The 22857-nt window shown below is 32.2% G+C and overlaps 1 protein-coding gene and 1 non-coding gene across 3 annotated transcripts; both read right to left on the bottom strand.

Annotated features, from left to right (window-relative positions):
• Positions 1-2964: 2964 nt before the first annotated feature.
• On the bottom strand, positions 2965-3037 carry TRNAV-AAC (transfer RNA valine (anticodon AAC)). The gene has a single exon. It is a non-coding gene; the product is annotated as a tRNA-Val (tRNA).
• A 5413-nt stretch (positions 3038-8450) lies between these two features.
• Positions 8451-21022, bottom strand: LOC140750222 (uncharacterized). 2 transcript variants are annotated; one of them, XM_073083645.1, is made up of 6 exons: positions 20870-21022; positions 15961-16003; positions 14203-14354; positions 11440-11526; positions 10201-10307; positions 8451-9699 (listed from the first exon to the last, which is right to left on the bottom strand). In XM_073083645.1, the coding sequence occupies exons 1-6, from the start codon at positions 20894-20896 to the stop codon at positions 9468-9470; spliced, it is 648 nt and encodes a 215-aa protein (XP_072939746.1). In that variant the 5' UTR covers positions 20897-21022; the 3' UTR covers positions 8451-9467. The 2 variants fall into 2 exon arrangements, with proteins under 2 accessions (XP_072939746.1, XP_072939745.1); XM_073083644.1 differs by having other exon boundaries at positions 8460-9699; positions 14203-14405; positions 20870-21021.
• Positions 21023-22857: the final 1835 nt, after the last annotated feature.

Genomic DNA, 22857 nt, shown 5'->3' with positions numbered 1-22857 from the left:
TTAGTAAGTATAAAACATATAACTTGACTGTGTGCCCTGGTGAAAGCTGAGCATTTGAACAAGGCAGTACGTTGGCGGACATTTGATGCGATACGATGTTTTGGGATTCCGTACGAAAATATATAAACCTTATATTACACTCGTGCGCCGATTCGACGTCTATTACGACCAATTTGTTCAAAAACTACTGGATATGATTTCCTGTGACCCTACGACGAAGGTATGTAAGTGAATTTTGAATTAGAAATTTGGGGCGCGAGATAAAAAATGCAAACTGTACCGTGTGGCATGTTAAGAGAGGCTCGTTGTAGGTTGTAGGGTTATTTTTATATTTATACAATATAGATAGTTTTAAAATTATTCAAAAACTGAAACGAACATTGACCAACCTCCTACCTTCAAAGGAAGGAATTTTGAAAAAAATACGGAAGTTAGTTCTTTATTTTAATATTATAGGAAACCTTTGAAGGTGGTAGAACTCTTTGTGGTTCGACTCCGGCGGCACCAACGCCACACCTATTTCTGCCTCATAACAGCAATGTTAATCGCTGATGTATTCTGGTTTGAAGGGTGTGGTAAGGGAGGCATACATTTCCGAGGAGTTCCAGCTTAGTCCTCAGGAGTAGCGGCGCGTCTGTGGACGACCTAAAGTAGGAATATCTAATCCTATATCCATGTCCATGGGCGGCAGTGGCCACATACCATCAGGTGGACTGCATGCTCGTCTGCTACCTATATTATAAAAAAACCTACATGTGTAGTAGTGTTAAATTTATACGAAACCCTCTTCACTCGAGTATAACTCTCACGTGTCCGCTTTTTGATGATCGTGATTATTTTGAAAGGTGGTTAAACAGGTATGGTTCGACCGGCGATGTACCAGCGACATCTATTTTTAGCGTGAAGCAATACCCTTAGTATGAGTTTTTACGTGTTTACAAAAATGATTGTTTTGTATTCATTGACGTATTTGCCCATACATTTCCAATCAGCGCCACTAGCGGACTGTATCAGAACTGTACTGTTCTGCGTTTCGATGCAAGAATATGGATACCGGATTTAATTATGAGGCGACCATCAACACAGATGCGCTACCCCTGAGGACTAAGCTGGAACGCCTCTTAAAAGTATGTCTCCCTTACCACACCCTTCAAACCAGAACACAGCATCATTTAACACTGTTGTTATGAGGCAGAAATAGGTGTAGCGGTGGTGCCGCCGAAGTCGAACCACAGACGGTACTAGCACCTTCACACACGTGATGCATAAACACAATTATTTGTGACCCGTCATTACAGGTGTATTTACATAGATCTTATATGTGAGTAAATAGTTATTTAGAGTTGCAGTTGTATTTTTTTTATAATATAGGACTAACAGACGAGCATGCAGTCCACCTGATCGTAAGTGGCTAGAGCCGCCCATGGACATCTGTAATCAACCCCAGATAGGATTAGATATTCCTACCTGAGGTCGGCCACAAATGCGCCGCTACCCCTGAGGACTAAGCTGGACGCCTCGGAAAAGTATGTCTCCCTTACCGCACCCTTAAAAACGGAATACAGCAGCGCTACACACTGCTGTTATTAAGCAGAAATAGGTGTTGCGGTAGTGCCGCCGGAGTCGAACCACAAAGAGTTCTGCCACCTTCAAAATTGTAGTTATTTACAGTTGCAAAAGGTAATTAGGTTATAAATAGTTTTATTTGTAACCTAATTAACTTTTTCAGGAAAATTGTTCAGTTTTCCTTAATGATTAACATATAACGCTTTCGCAGTCCATCTGATGGTTCGAGAGCACCTGAGACCAATTCCATATAAAAATGGTTATTACCGTAGTAAATCCTTTGCTGAATCACACTGACTCTACCTTGAAATTTAAGTTCTTACCATGTTCAGAAAGCCTGGTATAGTTCTACAATATAATAATATCTGAAATTATGGTTAGCTGTCAGCTTAAAAAATCTATTTAAATATTGAATAAAGTATGATATTTAATCAAAATGAGTTGATTACATTTGCTATTCATATTGACCATTTTCGGACCTAGTGACTCTGCTTTATACGAAGACTATTTAAGGTGTGAATAATAGCAGTCTAATGCTATATACTAGAATGGTAATTACATAAGCGTTACGGTAATTTAATGTACTCGTAAAAATAATTAAAACAAAAAAAGGAAAATCACATGTATTAAGGAGAAAGCCGTACTGTCAATGTAAATTGAATCATCATCATCTATATAGGTTACCAGCTTTTGCCCGCGGCTTCGCTCGCGTTATGAAGTAATATTATTAACTAAGAAGATTTATACAAACTTTCATCCCCTATTTTATCCCCTTGGGGGTAGAATTGATCAAAATCCTTTCTTAGCGGATGCCTGCGTAATAATATCTGCATGCCAAATTTCAGCCCGATCCGTCCAGTGGTTTGGGCTGTGCGTTGATAGATCACTATGTCAGTCAGTCACCTTTGAGTTATATATATTTAGATTTAAAACAACAAAGGTAATCTATATTAAATTAATAATAGCCACGGAATCTCGTACTTATTTGCTTGATAAATAAATAAAAATATTTAAGATAAGTATTATAATTAGTAAAATTCTTTGAATGAAATTACCAAAATTACGTCACTACTACGATTAAAAGAATAATGGAAAATAATAACACAATGCATTTAAATAAAAGTCTATTAGCCAACTTCAAAAAAGGAGGAGGTTTCTCAATTCGATCGTATATATGTTTTTTATGTTTGTTCGCGGATAACTTCGTCGTTTATGAACCGACTTTGATGTTTTTTTTTGTTGAAAAAAAAGATATTACAAAGGTCCTATTAAGGAAATCAGTACCCTTAGTATGAGTTTTTACTTTTTTACAAAAAAATGTATTTGTTTTGTATTAAAAGTCTATAGTACATTTAAAAAGAGTAAAGTGAAAAAAAATAAATAGCAACTATGTCGAGATGCCTCCAGAGAGAATCGAACTCCCGACCCATGGCTTGTTAGACCATTGCTCTGTCCTCTGAGCTATGGAGGCTGTTGCTTTAAACCTCGAAAACTCCTACTGGGTGTAATCTATAGCTAAAGCGCATGCGCGATACTGTGTAGCCCTTAGGGCATTTTTAACACGCTTTTATATTGTACTAGCTGACCCGGCAAACTTTTTACGATTAACGATTTTCGAGGCGAGAGAAAGCGTCTTATGGAGAGTTCAGGCAAAGTTACTAGATTGATTTTTAGTTTTGAAAAATAATAACGTTATTTCCCTATAACTCAAATGTACTGAAACATATCTATAATGCCATCTTGTATAATGATTTTTAGGATTCCGTACTCAAAGGATAAAACGAAACCCTCGGCTGTCTGTTCGTGAGTCACAGGGCTTTATCTCTTAAACCGTAATAGATAGACACTTGAAATTTTTTACAGACAATGCATAATGATGGTAGCTATAACAACAAATACTAAAAATTAATAAAAAAAATATAGTTCAAAAAACTAAAAACACGCTCCGTAAAAAACACGCTTATATGATAAAATCAGCTAAAAAGTAGAAAATAATTTTCAATCTAGGAATCAATTAAGGAACAGTAAATTGTATAATTGTGGAAAATTATTTTCCACTTTTTAGTTGATTTTATCATAAAAGCGTGTTTTTTAGTTTTTTGAACTATATTTATTAAAATCAGTCCAGTAGTTTTTGAGCCTATTCATTACAATCAAACAAAGTTTACTCTTTATAATATTATACTATAGATGTATGTATGTATGTAACGGAATCTTTGAGCTCAATTTTTTAATTTTACTCTGAATTGAACTATTATTTTAATATTATATTAAATTTTATTCTTATTTTATATTGAGGCGATTCATTATGATTCATTGCTTTATTTTCTAGTTTTTAGTTCGATTAGCAATAAAAGCGTGTTTTTGTAGTTTTTTTAACTATCATTTATTTCTATCACGGAGTTTTGCATCCACGTGCGGGCCGCGTTCATATCACTTGCATCCTATCATTTCATTGATACTTTACTATAATACTTATATCTTAAATTGATAGTTTTATCAGTAAAACGGGTGTATGACCACGTAAGGTTCTGTTTAACACACAATTTAATATAAACCCACAAATTATGTCTATAGTCATTTAAAAAAAAAGGGAAAAATCACATAAAAACATCAAAAACGGGCATCCTAACGTGATAGATGCCTCTAGGGAGAATCGAATTCCCGACCCATGGCTTGTTAGACCATTGCTCTATCCTCTGAGCTAAGGAGGCTGGTACTTGCTCTCCAATAAGGTGCTATCCGTACTCACGATTAAGTAACAGCGCATGCGCCATGTTAATTTCTCTCTATGTCATTAATTAGTAAAGTAAGAGCAGCGATAGCCTAGTGGTTAAGAAACTCAGCCTCTTGGTGAAGGGACCGAGTTTCAAATCCCAGGCACCTCTGATTTTTCAAAGTTATGTGCGTATTAGAAATTAATTATTACTTGCTTAAACGGCGAAGGAAAACATCGTGAGGAAACCTGCATATCTGAGAAATCATTAAAAAAAAGTTTTCAAAGGTATGTGAAGTCTACCAATTCGCGGTTGGCCAGCGCGGTGGACTATGGCCTAATCCTTCTCATTCTGACAGGACCCGTGCCAAGCAGCGGAACAGTAATGAGTCGACGATGAAGATGTGGTGTTACCATGAAATTATTATACATTATTAAGGTAAAAAAACCTTATTATACCTTCTAATGGGTCCTTTGAAATATCCTTTTCCAACAAAAAAATCATCAAAACTTTTATTTAAATGCATTGTGTTATTTTTTATTATTCTTTTTAACGTAATAGTGACGTCGTTTTGGTGATTACATTCAAAGAATTTGGGATTTTTTATATATTACTTAAGGACTATGTAAGTCATAACATCGAAGAATTAGTTGGTTAATCAACTAATTCTTCGATATTATGACCACGACATACGGCTTAGTATAAGAAAGTAATAGATTGGCAATAAAGTTCCCGCCGTAGACACCTAATTAATTGGTAAATTATTATTTTATCAACGTTACATATGAATTTCTATATCTCTTTGCTTACTAATCACTCGGTTTTGACTCGAAAATGTCATTCACGTAAAATTTACAATTGAACTTAGTTGCCAACGTAATATGAGAAAAATATGTTTTCTTAAAAACGAATGTTATCGTCGTTAATACGAAGCTTGGATATTGACGATATCGCATTTTTATAATAGTACTTTAAAAGAATAAGTTACTAATTTGATTACTACAGTTCAAACACCGATGCAGCGGGGATCAAGTCGGGATGTTATCATGGCGACGCTGGAGTTAACAGAGAGCGACATTCTGAACAAGAACAGTTTAATAACGGGCATATAATTATAATACCTCTAATCACTAGTGTGTAATTGTAATATCATTACTCTGTACCGTATAATATGTGACTATATTTATGGCTCGACTTGGCGGAGATATTGCCGTGCCTCCAGATACACGACTACCTTCAAGAAGACTTTGATCACACAAAGCTTTTCCTTTAGTTTCTCATTTATTATTACTTCCCAGAATTTGATCCTTATAAGTGTAATCAGATAGTGGAATAATATAGAGGGTATATTTTTTTTCAAAATGAACTCGTTCGATTCCCGGATATGGAAAAGGTATTATAAAAATGATGTTTTTCTAATGATGATGCAGTTTTAGTTTTTCTAATGATTCCTTATACTTGCTGATTTGGCCCTGAAGGCCTATTTGAAAAATTCACCCTGAATTTATATTGTCAAATGTTGGTAAACAAAACATTGCAGATAGATTATTAATAATGGGCGTCAGTAGTTTACAGAAAAAGTACTACAGTTCCTAGATTGGGTTTTACAGAAGGTACATACTAAAATTTAATGTAAGGTTTACTCATGCCTATATGAAGCCATCTGTCATTTAAAGGAGATGTTTCATTTTCGGCCATCTTATGTAAACTATATCTAAAAAACACGAATAATTTGTATAATTGAAGAAAAATACACATATATTTTGATAACCTAAAGTATTCCTGTTAAAAAATATTTAAAATAAGCATTCCTCATTGAAATATTAAATATGGCGGAATACTGTCAATGTCAAATTTCAAAACTGTCGATGTCGGTCAGGGATCCTATGTGTACCCCACACATAGGTTACTATACTCTTTGGATGTCGGTAATTCTTTATTTCGCTGTTTTTGTCGTAAAGTTATTGTTACCTTAGTACTTTACAACCTGACTTTTGTTTTGGGTATCCCGTCATTATTTCTGAATTAATTATTTATAATAATTATAACCTTTTAAATAGTATCTGGTTTTATAGATGTAAGTGACATGTCAAATTAAAAAAGAAGAAGTTGTCAATTTGATATGTGTAAAAGTGGATATATGCATATCATATAATAGTGGAATCCAATGTAAACGTTGAATAAATATGTACTGATGATAAGATTCCATTTCAAACTTGAATATGTTTTTGCTCTGTGCTGCTTACGATTTTGGACTGATTCTACCTTACTTGTTTACCCAGCTTATGTTTTATGGAATCTTGTGATTTTCGTGCGATCGCTGTGGATTGTGTTGACAAGGATTCAATGTCATCAGGTAAAATATACATCAGTTAGTTGTATTAATCGTGAAATAATCGTTAATAATTTTAACCTAGAGAAGCTAATCTTTTTACATTTCTCTTTTTTTAGAGAATTACAATGGCAAGACAAGGACATTCTTGGGATGACAAAATAATCAGTTATTATTGCAACTGCATCGCCGGGTAACGAACCGTAATCGTAGGTAGCTGCGCTCACATTATGACCATTGTTTGATATTTGGGATATTACTCGTCACAGGATATTACAGAACCTGCTACATGATTGGATGAAAATATTGATAAGGGAAGATATTGAAAATGAATAAATAATGTATCTAAGTGAAGAATAAATAAATTATAATCTAAATGTGTTCTTAAAGTTGTTTTATTTACACACTTAAATGTTTTAACTAAAATAAATTGGTATAGAAGTACATATTTTGGTATGTTTGTTTTAAGTCAAGATTTATGAAAGTAAATATAATTAATATTTATCAAATATAGGTATTGTTTCTCAATACATACAATACAATATTTATATATCTACGCCCATTCGCGTAAAAAATATATTAAAAAGTATATAATGTACATAGTAAGTTAAAATAGAATGACAGATGACATTATTACGGTAATCACTACCGCCATGATGTTTTCGACTGTTGTGTTGCAAGTTTAAGTGTAAATTATTGTTTTTAAACAATTAAACGAACATGATTTGAAGAAAATGAACCCCTACGAATTGTTCTCTGCATGTTTTCTCAGTTTTTAGTATAGTGTACAAAAGGTGGCCGGGAGCCCATACATTTTGAAACATCTCCTTTGTCATTATTTTCTAGAAGAAATGGTTTAGTCACCAACATAATATACTTACGACAGTTCGTAGAATATTTTTTCATTTTTATTACTAGAAGCTTTTATTTAACTTGCAATGTATTATCTTACTCGTATATATAAAATTCTCGTGTCACAATGTTAGTTACCGTACTCCTCCGAAACGGCTTTACCAATTTTCAACAAGTTTGATATGCATATTCAGTAGGTCTGATAATCGGCTACTATCTATTTTTCATACCCCTTAGTGATACCCTTAACTTTTTTTTATTTATATGGCAACACAATTTTTGCCGGGTCAGTTAGTAATTATGTATACCCCAATTCCCATAAACCGATTGAGCTGCAATTTTGCATTTAGATCGGATGACAATGCAATATTATTGTAATGAGATTATCTGATGATGAAGCTGTAAGATGGCCATAGAAACTCTGTAATAAAGCAAAGTAAATTTATCGAGTTTAAGCTGGTTTACTTGTTTCGACAAGGACTCTAGATAACATTTGAGGTCTGATGTTCCAACTGGAATGTGGCCATGAGAACTCAGTAGGTAATCAGTACAACCCCATCGAGTTTGGGTTCATTTGTTACATTTTGGCATGGACTTGGGTGCTAGATGAAATCCAGGGTCTTAAAAATTAATATAATTGTAGCGCAAATAAAATTTGGCATGCTTAAATTCACTTGACTGCTATAAGTTTATATAATCTTTCAATCTATCATTGCATCAAATTATAATTTTCATTTTTGTACAAATACAATTTTGTTATTTTTTAATATAAATTCATTTAATATAAATTATATACCGCTACAGTCTCATGGTCCGTGGTCTTTTTACGAAGAAAAGAAACAATTAAAAATACGATGCACTGAAATAGTTTATTTTATAAACAATTTTTGACTAGTAAACAATAAATAAACGCCAAAATTAACGACAATACAAACATATGTTAGTTTATACAAAAATATATTTATATTAAAATAAATGTTTTCAATTTTTAAATATAACTTATAATTTATTTTATTGTATTCTAACTTACTCATATCATAATTTATCGCTAATAAATACATTTTGGATAGCCCTTTTTAAATGGTCATAAATATTGTTTCTTGCAGCAAAATTTCTTTATTCCTTACAATTATTAGAAAAAATATCTTGATCTTAAACAAATTGTAAAACTTTGAATATTTGGAAGTAAGAAGAGTGACGTTGCTTTAAATTTCAATTTTTCAAGAATTTGAATCGAAAATAAATTCATTTTACCAAACCGAAACCAAAACAGAAGATATATTCATATAACTTGATATGCAATAGTATGTTTCAAAATCGTAAATCGTAAATTTTGTATGTTTGAACGGGAGACAAACAGAAATTCCGCCATTTTGTAATACATATTATTGAATCAAGTTATAGTTATGTTACTATTTGAGATCATATCCATTACAGTAAGACACAAAGTGGCCATAAAAAGTTAATACACAATTATATTTAAATCTAATTATACATAAAGTTTGTCGTAAATAAGTAGTATTTTAATAGAAAAATAAGACGGCACGTCGTTCTAACGACAAATTGTTACGCTGAAAATGAACTAACACTTAATCGTTATTTTATAAATGCAACTTTATAATTAAAACACCCGACAACGTTCCACCGAGAACGTAAAGCGCGTGCGCATCTGGCGGAGGCTACGATCGAACTGTTAGTAAAACAAGCCGGCCGCCCCTCCACTGCTCGGTGTTACGTCATAATGGTTTGATATTCGTTAAGAGAGGGTAGTGGTAAAAATCACATCTACGACACTAGCGCCACTAATTTCTATGACGTGCCGTCAAATATTTCAAACAAAAAAATATAATGTAATAAGCACAAAAAAGAAAACAAAAAATAAATAGGAAAAATACAGAGAAATTAAGAAACGTATACATTTTTATCGTTTTTCTTATGGCGTAATAGGAACATCTCTTAATTTGGCAAATAAGAATGAAATGCTGAATGTTAAAGACTACTTAAACCTTAGTTTTGTTCAGCTTACTTTCTACGCCACTAAATCTGGTTAGGACTGCAGGAATGTACTTGTACTTGCAAGAGCAGCATGACGGGATGGTAGCCTTTATTGGCTCCATGCCCTTACCATCTGCTGTCTCGACGAGAACTTCCCATGTGTTGTAGATTTGCTCGCAAGAGGTTTCATGCTGAGGTATAGGCAAGAAGGGCTTGAAGCAAGAACTGCCAGTTGCTCTGAAAACAGGACGACTCAATGAAAATAATGTATATTAAGGTTCACTTAAATTAATATATAAAATACATAAACTTAACATAAAGTTACTTTTACTATACAGGTATGATGGAAGAGTTAGGATTAAAATAGAATTCTTTATAAGATTGTTTTATATCAGAAACAGTTAAACCGTTTGAAGCATGGATTCAGTGACGTCAGACGGATAGACATATACCAAATTATTATACCAAAAAGTTATAATTGGTATGAAATAAACATCCCAGATTAGATTAGATATTCCAACCTGAGGTAGGCCACAGATGCGCCGCTACCTCTGAGGACTAAGCTGGAACGTCTAAAAAAAGTATGTCTCCCTTACCACACCCTTCAAACCAGAACACTTAACACTGCTGTTATGAGGCAGAAATAGGTGTGGCGGTGGCGCCGCTGGAGTCGAAGCACAAAGGATTCTACCATCTTCAAAATGTTATGTGGATATTTTAACGGTTAGTAATACTTACTTGCAGATGTCAGATCGGACTCGTTGCACATATCCTTGCCCGGGAGCTTGGACGACCAGACGCCACGGTTCGTCTAAATTCGTCCTCACTTTGTACAGGGGATCGTACTGAAAATTAAAGAAAAATAATGAAACTATAGTAAAAAAAACATCGTATTTGATTTTACGCGCCTATGGGAAATTACAAGGTCGGAATGATTTTTAACAACTATTTTAATGTCATACACTTTTCTACACGAGCGTCTTAAGTACATTATTAGGGACATGAATAATCAAGAATTGTTCCAATACTGAGTACTAAGCGAAGATGGTTGTTTTCCTCAATAGATTCGTTGGTACAAGAAATTACTATATGAAAAGTACTCGAACCCTTACTACTATTAGTACTAGCATCTTCATATCACCTTAAAATTTGCTATATTCCAAGGTATAGTCTAATAAGATATAGAAACGAATACTTTCCAACGTATTCCTCAAAGGCAGATAAAATAAGCCTCAAATACTCTTGTTTTATTCAAAAAAAACTAAGAGTTCCACCGTCTTTACAATATAATCTAATACCGTCTAATGATCGTGAATAACAAGAAATAATTTAATTTATTGCCACCTATCAATGTTTGCATGATAGATCAATTAACGATTACAGGGAACATATCATTTTGTACAGGTAATTATTACATATACATATAAATAAAGTAGCATAATAAAAAACCTGTTCGTGACCTTGCAAAAACGATTATGTTCATAGGTGTTGCCTGCATGGTGTATTTATGTCAGATGAATCACTTTATATTGTATCTACATATTACCGCCAAGAAAACACTACAATTGATTTCCTCCAACTGTTACATTAATAAAATAAATAAATGCATTATTCAGTTCACGTTGGATAGTTTCAATCTGTTTATAATTGCGTTTCCACGTTTATATGCAAGATAAACTCCTATCTATCAAGATTGTATCGCTATAAACATTTGTCTTGAACAGGGGACTTATTTTGACGGGATATAGCAGGTGATGATATGTCGTTATTTCAATGAAGTCAACTTAATTTTGGCTTATAACTGCTTCTCGTGGGATTCTTACTCCATATACTAGGAGTCTCATCTGGCATCTAAGCTGGTACATCTCATATCTCAGTGAAACTCAAGGAAACTCAACCCAAAGTTTCCACTGTGTTTTAGTGTTGTGAATTACTTATACTGGTTGCTTATTTTACATATTTTACTATTTAACTTACCGTAGTATCAAAGTCGCAGTCGTCTGTCAAGCTTATATCACCTTGGCGGTTCCCCAAAGCATCAAATGTCGGCAGTGGTGGAATTTTCTGAAAAGATAGAAGCACGTTTTTAAAATCAAGTGATTAAGTAGCTCAAGTACTTCCAGGTATCCGTCATGCTTACAAAGGCAGTTGACATGACATGACATGACATGGTAAATTAATATAAATAATTAAAAATAAAAAACTAAATTATGTTAATAAAATGGTATTATTAGAATTCCTGCAAATTTGTGAGAGATTTCTTTAAGGTTCATAAACGGCATGATTTTCTCATAGTAAAACATTACTGATGACGGTTCAACTTTATCTTGACCACTGCCGGACTCCTGATAGATAGAGAAACAAAAATAAAGGAAAATAATACATTTATCAATGATACTGAAATAATGTAATCAAGTTATAACATTGCATGACAAATCTACAGCCAAATTCAATAAATATGAGCAATATGTAATACTAGCAATGAAACAGATAATGATTGAACCTCGGTTTTTAATGATGATAATTTACTGCATATGTTTGGTACTAATATACAGATAATATTACATAATATACAGATATGAATATTATCGTGAAAGGATCTTATATCCCAAAAGCTTATTTTATGAAACAAAATAATCGAAACAAACACGACTGAACTTTTTAGCTTAAATAATGCTTGTACAAGTTATTTAATTGGACGATGATTAGTTTAAAAAGACGTAAAAAAAAACATTAAGAATACTACTACTCTTAAACACTACTTTGAAATACCTGAAAATAGTATACTTATAAAGTTTAGTGTATATATTTTTTTCTCATTTATTTATGTTTAATTACATAGTAAAATATTAACAATATTAACCTAATAAAAATAAAAAAATAATATATAAAACAAGTTTTAAAATAGTTATGAGAAAAAGACTAATTATGAAATCAACAGAAATAATATATGCGCCATTGAAATTAGCAGAGTTGAAGCACTATGTATACCTCTATAGAACTATAAAAAATATTCCATTTCCGTGAAGCTATGGCCGTTAAGAGATTCCAGTAGTAGCATAGCATTGATTCGTGCTTCCCGGGATGAAAGTTGAATCTACGATTTCCTAAATCAGCAAAAAAGGTTTACAAGAATATCTAGTCCCTGAAATTTTTGACAAAAAAGAGCGTCCTCCTATTTAAATAATTCTTTATTGCCCATTTACACTTCCCGAAGTAGATGAAATGCTTTAGTAAAATCATAAATGACACCAGAACCTCATATAATATTACGAGATGTAAATAATTACAAATGTTATCTACCAACCGGTTGGTTCTGTTGCGATGCTTCATTTGAATTACATTTGTTATTAGGCTCCGCATCCTTGGTATTATTTATGTCTCGGCGAACTCTATGTGTTTCCCACTATACGGAAATAAATATTTAATTATTATGTCATAATAAATTGCTACATCCATGACATAAAACGACAAATCTATACACTAGCTCTGCCTTAGGGCTTCCCTCATTCTCTATCAGTATGTTTATTAAAATAGACCTCATTTATATATGAGACAGCGTGCTTTCGTTGGTCAAACCGTGTCGTCGAATCCAGATAAACATTTTTTAAATTGTAATTTTCAAATATTTGTCTATAATACAAATTATATACCTACCAAATTTTTCTCTTTAGTGGTCAGAAAAAATCAAAAATACTTTATTAAATATTATTGATAGTTCTAGAGATTAACGCGTTCAAGGATATAATTAATCTCTTTTAGAACAAAACTCTGTTAGTTTGATAATGGTTTCGTCTACTTTTAAAAAGAAGCTCGTTAAATAGGAAGACTTTGATAGATAACTAATTGCACCATGGGATATTACTCTAAAAATTATTTTCTTTCATAAAGTGAAATATTCCTCTGAATGATCACGAAGTTGAAATCCGTAGCTCATTCCTCTGGTCTACTATTCGTTTCTTGTGTTCTGTCGTATATAATTTTCATATCAACCAAGATCTGTTGCCGTCAAAAGATCTGAGCCGCGATACACTCATGTAGGCGTAATTTAAAATAGAAACCATTTGCGTATGTACAAACAGGTATTTTAAAAGGGCATCCGTGAATGGCATACTTAGTGCTTAACATATTTGCTGACGCGTAATAAAACCGTTGCTGTTCTCCGATTACAATGTCGTGATTTTTTGCAAAATATTTGCAGTCTGCAGGATCTTGTTAACATTAAAGGCGAGAACAACTTAGTTCTCGGAGATATGTATAATACTCATTTACCATTAGATGGACTGTATGGCAAAGATTTAAAATTATTAGGTGTAACATATTTGTAATTAAATTTAAGAACGGAACAATTGTAAGATGCTTAAATAGGTAAGTAACTTCGATATTTTGATGTATATTTTATAGACCACTTGAACGAGTATGTAGGTATATGAACTATTTTGACCTGGTTTTAGATACCACTTTAACGATGCAGAGACTACTTTATATCAGATGCATAGTATACGTGAGATTTTTAAGTGTTTCACAGATAATACATTCTATTCACAGATATAAAATGATGATGAATACTTTCTACTCAAGCCCCATACTTAGTTTCCTCATCTCCTTTATTAGTATCCTATTCTTTGTTTTCTCATAGTTCATAGGATCCCGACCCAGATAATTATCAATTTTCTGTTTATGTATCTGCCTGCATCGAACCTGGAGCCATTTTGTAAATTAAATTAATAAGTAACTTACATAATTCTTCATCAGCTCGTTGAATTTCTCTTCAGGGTAGTTAGGAGGCTTCACTGTACAATACGTGAGGCCTTTGCAGGACTCGTGGACATCGTCTTCGCCAAACTTATTGCCGAGGGGGTGTTCTTGCAGTTTAGCTGGCCTCGAGTCTCCTGAATCATGCCCATTTTCGTCAGGGAATGTTATGACGTCCATGTTATTATCTGGATTAGAAATGAAGGTAGTGAAGTGAATGAAGAATCGTGGTTTGATTGTAGGGGAACCACTCTTTTGCTGTATTATAATGTAAGAAAGTGTGCGGTGAGACATATTTATTCAAAGCGTTCCATCGTAGTCCTCAGGGGTAACAACGCAACTGTGGTCGACCACAAGCCAGGACTCTTACCTGGGGTTGATGACAGATTTGAAATGAAAAATAAAAATTATTTAATTTGTTTTTTTTTATTCTTAATTAAATTGATTAAGAATAATAGATTGATAGTAATATATTCAAAACGTGACAATACGTAATAAATACATAATAATAAAAAAATGGAACAATACTCTTGATATTATAATAGTTTTTTTTCCAGTTTGAAGCAATACAATAATGAAGTTGGATTAACCCACAATTAGACGAGATTAAAGAGGTTGTTATCTTTCTGATTTCAATATTATGTATACTATGTGATTATATATATTTATATGTAAATGATAAAGTGGTACACATCTAAATATAAAAGGACGTCTCAATTATGTACTATTAAAAATCATGTTTATCATTTTAATGAATTTGAACTAAAGTCCACCCTCCGGGCCAAGTACCAATTGATAGAGTTCTTTACGATGTTTTTATTCACCGTGATAATAAAAATAAAATGAAGAAATAAATTATAACGCACATTTTATGACTTAATCAACGGCAATTAATTAAATTGATATAATTATGCAGTTACTAGATATATTATGAATGATGTAGCTATATAAAATATGATCTTATTGTGCATATAAGTGAAGTAAAAAAGGTGTCACTGCATTCGTACACACTATGGGTCCATTTATATTCACAGACATCCAAAGTTTTATGTTATATATAAAATTTTCGTGTCACAATGTCAGGTACCGTACACCTCCGAAACGGCGTTACCGATTTTCACCAAATTTTATATGCATATTCAGTAGGTCTAAGAATCGGCTACTATCTATTCTTCATACCCCTAAGTGATAAGGGTTGTTCACCCTTAACATATTTTTATTTATATGGCAACACAACGTTTGCCGGGTCAGCTAGTTTTTCTATACAATATTTTGACAGACATGCGTCGCGTAACGGAAAGCATTAATACACATAGAACAATTATTTATTATTTATGATGTCTTAAACACATATTACGTGCATTAAGTATACAGGGTGAATTTTTCAAACGGGCCTTCAAGGACAAATCCCAAACTATAAGGATTAGCGAAAAATGTTGAAAGGAGCTACGAGGCCGATTATGATAAAAACTAGAACTGCATCATTACTTTTTTAAATAATCTTTTTCCCTAGCCGGGAATCGAACGAGTTCATTTTGTAAAAAAAAATACACCCTCTATATTATTCCATTATCTACTAGTGACAAATTAAAGGATAAGGAATATTTTGAAGAAAAATACATATTTTTTTAGATACTTATGGACCCGATAGTGGTATGAGAGTCTGTTATCGATTTTTTTTTGTGTCAGGCCAACGTCCGACATGCTTATAACATATATAAGAGTAATATATTGTTTACTTACTTTTCTTGGTTACGGTAGCAGCATCCAGGTTGAGCGCGGTGACCTGAAGAGAGATAAGGGGTTCGTTACTTTTACAATATCTCTAATGGACAATAATCTTAAAATACTCGCCAGACGCGAGGTAAGGTTATCGATATTACTGATTAGTGTGTCGAGCCGTTTTGTTAGCATGATAATCATATATTCAAACAAAAACATTGAACTGTAAGTATAGTAGCTATATAGCGCGGATATAGAGCGGATATAGGAAGAAAAACATCCTTCACGATTTATCGTTATACTTATTGCTACGAAATAATAATAATAATGCGAAATAATAATAATAATAATGTAATTTTGGTAATCTTTAGGGTTCTGTACCCATAGGGTGAAAACTCAGATCTATTACTGAGCCTCCGCTGTCTGTCCATCTGTCCATCTGTCACAGGGCTCTATGTCTTGAACCGTAATAAATAGACATTTGAAATTTTCACAGAGTATGTACAAAGGTGGCCGCTAAAACAATAAAAATATTAAAATTTTGGTGGCATGAAACCCTTCGTGTACGAATTCGACTTGCACTTGGCCAATTATTTATATACGTACGTATATGTGTATAGTGTATATATATAGGCATATGTAGGCTATATGTGTTGACATTGTATGCGATATAACTTTCGTTTGACCGTTAGTCTAGTATTTGCAGTAATCCGAGTAAACTAGTGAAATCTCGGCCGCAGTAACTTTCGTACAAGTTTTGAATCGGAGAAATTTAATAGCCTTCGCTTGGGACCTACTTCAACTGTTACATTTATCGAATGAAAGGGATGTAGAACTCTAAGAAATAGACTCTAGGCTATGATGGATTACCTCTTCAACTTCTTACTTGACATAAATGTTATGATGTTGAGGCCTGGTTTAAAGAGTGCAGATACTTTATTTATTTATTTGGTTTACCAACAATTGTTACATTCTTACAATAACTTCTTACAACATAACCTATAATATAGCTAAATGCACAATCACTTATAGGTAAACACTGCATGCAATGAACATAATATCTAAGTAACAGAGGCGCTTGACTTAAAACAATGTTTTACTAATTTAATAACTATATTAATGTAGGGTAATTCTGATTTTAATAGTAATGGTGGAATTTAATTTGGGATTTTCTTGAGCAAATGATGTCGAAACTGATGAAGCTTGAGTGAATACTTCAATTAGGTTGTCTAAGTCCTTAGGAGTGATTCCATCTGAAGTAGAACTGCTATATTATGCTTCTATATGGAGTTGGTCATAGTTGTTACTTTAATGACCGATATCTTAGTGGTTAAGGAACTCGGCCTCTCCATCGACGGGTCCGAGGTTCAAATTCCAAGCACGCCTGATTTTTCGAGTTATGTGCGTATTATTAGAAATTAATTATTACATGTTTAAACGGTGAAGGGAAAAACATTGTAAGGAAACCTGCATACTTGAGAAATCTTAAATAAAACAGTTTTCAAAAGTATGTGAAATCTACCAATCCGCACTTGGCCAGCGCGCTGGACTATGGCATAATCCTTCTAATTCTGAGAGGAGACCCGTGCCTAGCAGTGGGGCAGTATAGGTTGATAATGATGATAATGATGTTACTTTAATTTTATAACAAAATATTATTGGAGAAGTTTAAATTAAGTCCTCGGGGTAGCAACGCCATGATGCTATGGGAGACTTCTAATTTTGCATCGTTTACAGGTGTTTATCAGAGATTATTCAACATCAGATGGGCTGCAAGCATGTTTGAAGCATTATAATCATATTACATATGTATCCAAAAATCAGCTTCCATACACATGTACACATTTCATAAAGTAGTCTATGGATTCGTGTAGCATATTATATATGTACTTATACGTTTTATAATAGTTCCCACGGGAACGGTCTGGTTAATGGTAGTAATTAGTCAACTGCGTCATGACGAAGTGCAGCCGAGTTTAGCTCCTAAAATATTTATTCCAATCAAATTATAAATAGTTAGTCGCGTAGGTTTTAAAGTGGATATATCCGTGTAGGGTCTTGGTAAATGGCGGTGGTAATAGTGCTCTTTAAGATATAATCTTAATAAATGATCCGCATACCAAAGAATTGCCGTCAACGCATTACTGTCCCACTGCTGGGCACTAGCCTTCTCTCAGACTGAGAAGAGTGGCCTCTTGGCCAACGCTGGTCAACTGCTACTTGGTAAGCTTAACACTTCTCTGAGAGCTTTTTTGAAGAACTCTCAGGTCTGTAAATTTCCTCAGGACATTTTCCTTCACCGTTATAGCAAGTGACAATTTTTTTTAATACTTTTACTTTAATACTGTTGCGTTAATACTATTTGTACGATAATTACGTTAACACGATACGTTACGTTACGTTAATTACGTTACTATTATATGTAATAGAAAAATCAGTACCCTTAGTATGAGTATTCATGTTTTTACAAAAATATTCTGATACAGACCGCTAGGGGCGCTGATTGGAAATATATGGGCAAATACGTATACAAATAGAAAAACAGTAATTTTTGTAAAAACGTAAAATCTCATCCTAAAAGTACAGAACCAAAGATTTGGACCTCGAACGCCTCAATTGAAAGACCGTATTTCTAACAGACTTTCACTGTCTTAAAAATATGTTCCATTAACTAATACATGTTGCTATAGAGAAAAGGTTATAAATTATAACGGAACCATAATTACCATAATTGGTAATCATTCATATAGCATATTGCAAAAGGAAAAATTGTAAATTGCGGTTTAATAGTAAACGATTATTAGGATTTAAATTAATTAACAAATTGTTAATTAAATGTACTTATGATGTTGATACACAAAAATAAAACATAATAAACATATACAATAAACATGAAAATTTTACATATTATTATATTTATTTTAAAAGTAAAATATTTTAATTATCATATTTTTTATTATTATAAAATTTTATTATGGTTTTTCATACGCATTGAATTCGTCGAATACAATACACATGTAATATAATATAATGTATGCGTACGTTATTTAAGAAAGCGTATCTTAAACCGTTTTCCTCATTGGATTCTTTGCCAGATTCTGTATAAAGCTCTCAAATAATAAGTACCTATAATGGACAAAAGCGTTCATTGTACCTTATAATCTTTTGACCAGTTCACATTATTTCTTAGGGACCTTGATATTGGTGAAACAATAAATCATGTAACTGATATAATTATAATTTACATAATTATATTAAACATTTTCCTGTTGATACAGAGCAGAAAAATTATCAAATAAATTTGACAAACGGAACTATTTAAGTTAAGATCTCAACTAATATTATAAATGCGTATGTGTGTTTGTTTGTTTGCTGCACTTTCAAGCCTTAACGACTTAAACTGATGTCATAAAATTTTATACACAACTTGTGGTGCCCGCGGCTTCGCCCGCGTTTTAAAGAAATAATATGACATACATAAAACGGAAAATTTGTACCTGCATTGAAATGACAGTGGTGCCATCTGTCGAAAATTGGTCTTACCAACTCCCAAACACTCGTGGGCTCTTGGACAACTACTTTGCTAAAGATCATCAGTTGATCAAATGCCTAGTTTCCGATTATATAACTACTTATGAATTAAAAATTAATAAAAAAAAACCTTTTCCCACGGACTAAATTGTGAATCTAAACCATTCTCAAGTTCCCTTGAACACACACAACAAATTTCATCAAAATCAGTCCAGTCGTTTAGGAGGAGTTCAGTGACATACACACGCACATAAGAAATATATATATATAAGATTTGTTGGGAGTTCAAAAAGGACATAGCGTAGGTGTCTTTTAACACGAAAAAAACTACCGTTCCCGAGATATAGATAAAACCCTTAATCACATAATTTATTCATCATTTGTCATGAAATTTTGTAAACAATTTGTTAGGTATTCAGAAAAGGACATGTATCCTACATTGAGATATAGATAAAACTTCTGCGAGCGACGCCACGGCTAAAAGCTTTATCACTAGCTATAAATACTCGATTAGACGATATGACGAATCATATTACACAAATTTGAGTTAAATTTGGAAACATGACATGATATGATAGTGCAACGGAAATTAAAACCGGCAATAACTGCATGATAACACAGCTTAGAGATTATCAAATATAAATAAATTAATTTAAATGTAACATATATACCTACATACATTTATATTTAATGAAAATTTAACACAAGTTTGCAATATATACCTATAGGGTACCTACATGAGAAATATGAGATTATTACAGGCGATAAAAAGTATTCATTGTTAACGATGGTGTATTTAATAATTAGTTTAATAAGTAATTTCGAATTTATATTTTTAGGGCAGGTATTATAACTAAAGTTGCTCGTGTTATGTTCATCAGTTAATAAATTAGTTAATCATTCGTATTAACTATCGTACACTAAGTGGTATAAAATAAAAAATAAACAATTATTTACTAACATTTAAACACATTTTAAGTAGTTTCAAAAATCATCCGGAGTTAGAAAAATAATATTTAATCTACGAGCATATATAAAACCTTTGTGTGGCTTCACTAATTCATTTAATTAGTGTTATAACTTGAAAAATGCATTTTTTTTTTCGAAAAAAAAAACTTTTGTAACATTACTTATTTAATTAGGACTTAAAAATTCTTCCAAGAGTTCCAAGTTATCCAAAAAATATACAAAATTATATTAATTTAAACATTAAATATTATATTAGAAACAAAAAATACTTTATTAATGATTCTATCTATATTTACAAAACTGTTGCGATTTATTTACAAGGATTATTACGAGTTTGTAAGGCTTTGTTGAACCCAGAACGTATGAAAAAGTCTGTCCATTGTTGAAATACAATTAAATATCCACTATTTAACAATTAAATCAGACTTACAAATAATATAAGCACGATCGGCAACATCTTGACTTGAACTAACACTTCACTGAGAATGAGCGTCCGCACTGGTGAATGGATGAGACCGATTTGCCGCAGTATCCTCACTCACTCCCTTTTATATGCGCATGTGCCGGGATCATGACGCTACCTTCAGGACCTGAGGAAAATACAAAATCGCGTTATCAATATTACGTTAAAGGCAACGTCATTCGTGGCTTCTTTGTTTCTACATGTCATACCTAGTTGGATTATTACGAAAGATGGAAAAACTGCGTCGCGTTGTCTCGTGGAAAAATGTTTTTCTCATTTCGAAAAGATTGTTTTCATAATTAATCTATATCTATACTATAAATCTGTATGTAATATCCATAGATATAAATATAGAATTACAAATTATTATTTACGGCATTCAATGCGTTGCTGTTTTTTTTTTTGGAAAATTAACTTCTCTTTGGTACAATTACGATGAATACGTATACGAAATATTTTTATTTTTATTTTTTATTTTATTTTTATTTTATATTTTTATTTTTATTTTTATTTTTATTTATTTATTTTTATTTTTATTTTATATTTTTATTTTTTATTTTTGGTTGGCTTGATAAGTTATACATAATTTAACTTTTCTTATAAGATTTTATTCTTAAAGAATCGCTCATAAAATTAGAACCAATAAAATTGATGGTCATGCGCTAATGTCGATGAGCATGTCGATGAGTCGATGTCATGTCGATGAGCAAATGATGAACGGCAACATTAGCAATCGTGACAGATCGTTATATTAGTCATTTGTCACTTATAAACCTAAAAGAAATTAATTTTAACTTAACAAATCAAAAATATTTTAGTCTAAAAAATATTCTATACAAAATTCTTTTTGAACGTCATTATAAACACACTTAAATATGTAAATTCATTATTATTTCATTTTTTATGTATTGCAACATTTACATTATATCATTTACATTATACAAAACCTATTTAGTTGATTTGTTTTTGAAAAGAAATGGCGAAAGAAACACCATAACACACATCTTTTGAATAACTTGTAAAATTAATATAGAGTTGGTATACTTATTAAGTAAAAATGCCATTATTTATTATGTACATAATAGTTTCTACCTATATATCTCTTTTATATAGGTTACTATACTCTTTGGGTATACCAGCGCTACATACACGATCATTTTGCTTTAACTCTAAATAAGTAGGTTTTATTATTGTAGATTCGTTAGCTTAACAATGGGTAATTATTTCGATGGAATTTCACTTTAATAGGTATTTCATGATTTATGGGTCTACAATGAAAATATTTTTTTCATACCATATACTCGTTTGTATACCATACCATAAGTGTGGGAAAAGTAACTTTCATAGAAGTAGCTATGACTTCATTTGGGTGTGTCATGTATGTATTAAATCTGCCTAATAAATGACAAAACGTGTTTTTGCACAAATTGTACAAATGTTCACCGTATCTTTAGTTGTTACATCACTATTAATTTGTACATTGTAAAATTCTATCGTGATTTCAACTCTGCCACAAAGTAAAAGGTCAACTGTATGAAATGTGTACATTAAACCCTTTTGTGTTACTGCGTAAGTGTAAAACACAACGAATGTGTATTAAACACAATTAATTTATTTTAAAAGTATATCGTGTTACCATATGTGTGAAGTTTGTCTTCTAGAGAGAGACGAAAAGTGAACCACAAAGTATAAATACAACTATTTTTTTCGGGCTTTGGCATAAAAAGAAACCAAACAAAAATGGGTCAATATTGATTATTAGGTACTAAACATGATTTATCTAACATATACATATAATAATATTATTATAGTAAACTGCTAAGTTTGTACTGAATCTGGTATATTATATCTTAGCATGATGAAGCGGCATTTTGCAAAAACAATAGTTTTTAATCAAAGTAACACTGCTCCGCAGGATGTTTTTGCTATGCAGAAAAAACCGGCGCAATATACTC

This window comes from Epargyreus clarus, unplaced genomic scaffold (genome assembly GCF_041222505.1).
Source record: "Epargyreus clarus isolate Ecla_fem2 unplaced genomic scaffold, WU_Ecla_fem_2.2 ptg000019l, whole genome shotgun sequence".
Classification (NCBI taxonomy): Eukaryota; Metazoa; Arthropoda; class Insecta; order Lepidoptera; family Hesperiidae; genus Epargyreus; species Epargyreus clarus.
The sequence above is the reverse complement of the archived record's forward strand: the minus strand, read 5'-3'. Positions and strand labels throughout refer to the sequence as shown.

Bases quoted from the DNA above. Each gene is read 5' to 3' on its own strand.
- LOC140750222 (XM_073083644.1), bottom strand. From the start codon at position 20,896: ATGTTGCCGATCGTGCTTATATTATTT. The intron at 14,406-15,960 runs GTAAGTAAACAA...TTTCTAATCCAG, and splicing joins TGCTACCGTAACCAAGAAAA to ATAATAACATGGACGTCATA. The intron at 10,308-11,439 runs GTAAGTTAAATA...TTTAATTTTCAG, and splicing joins ACTGCGACTTTGATACTACG to TACGATCCCCTGTACAAAGT.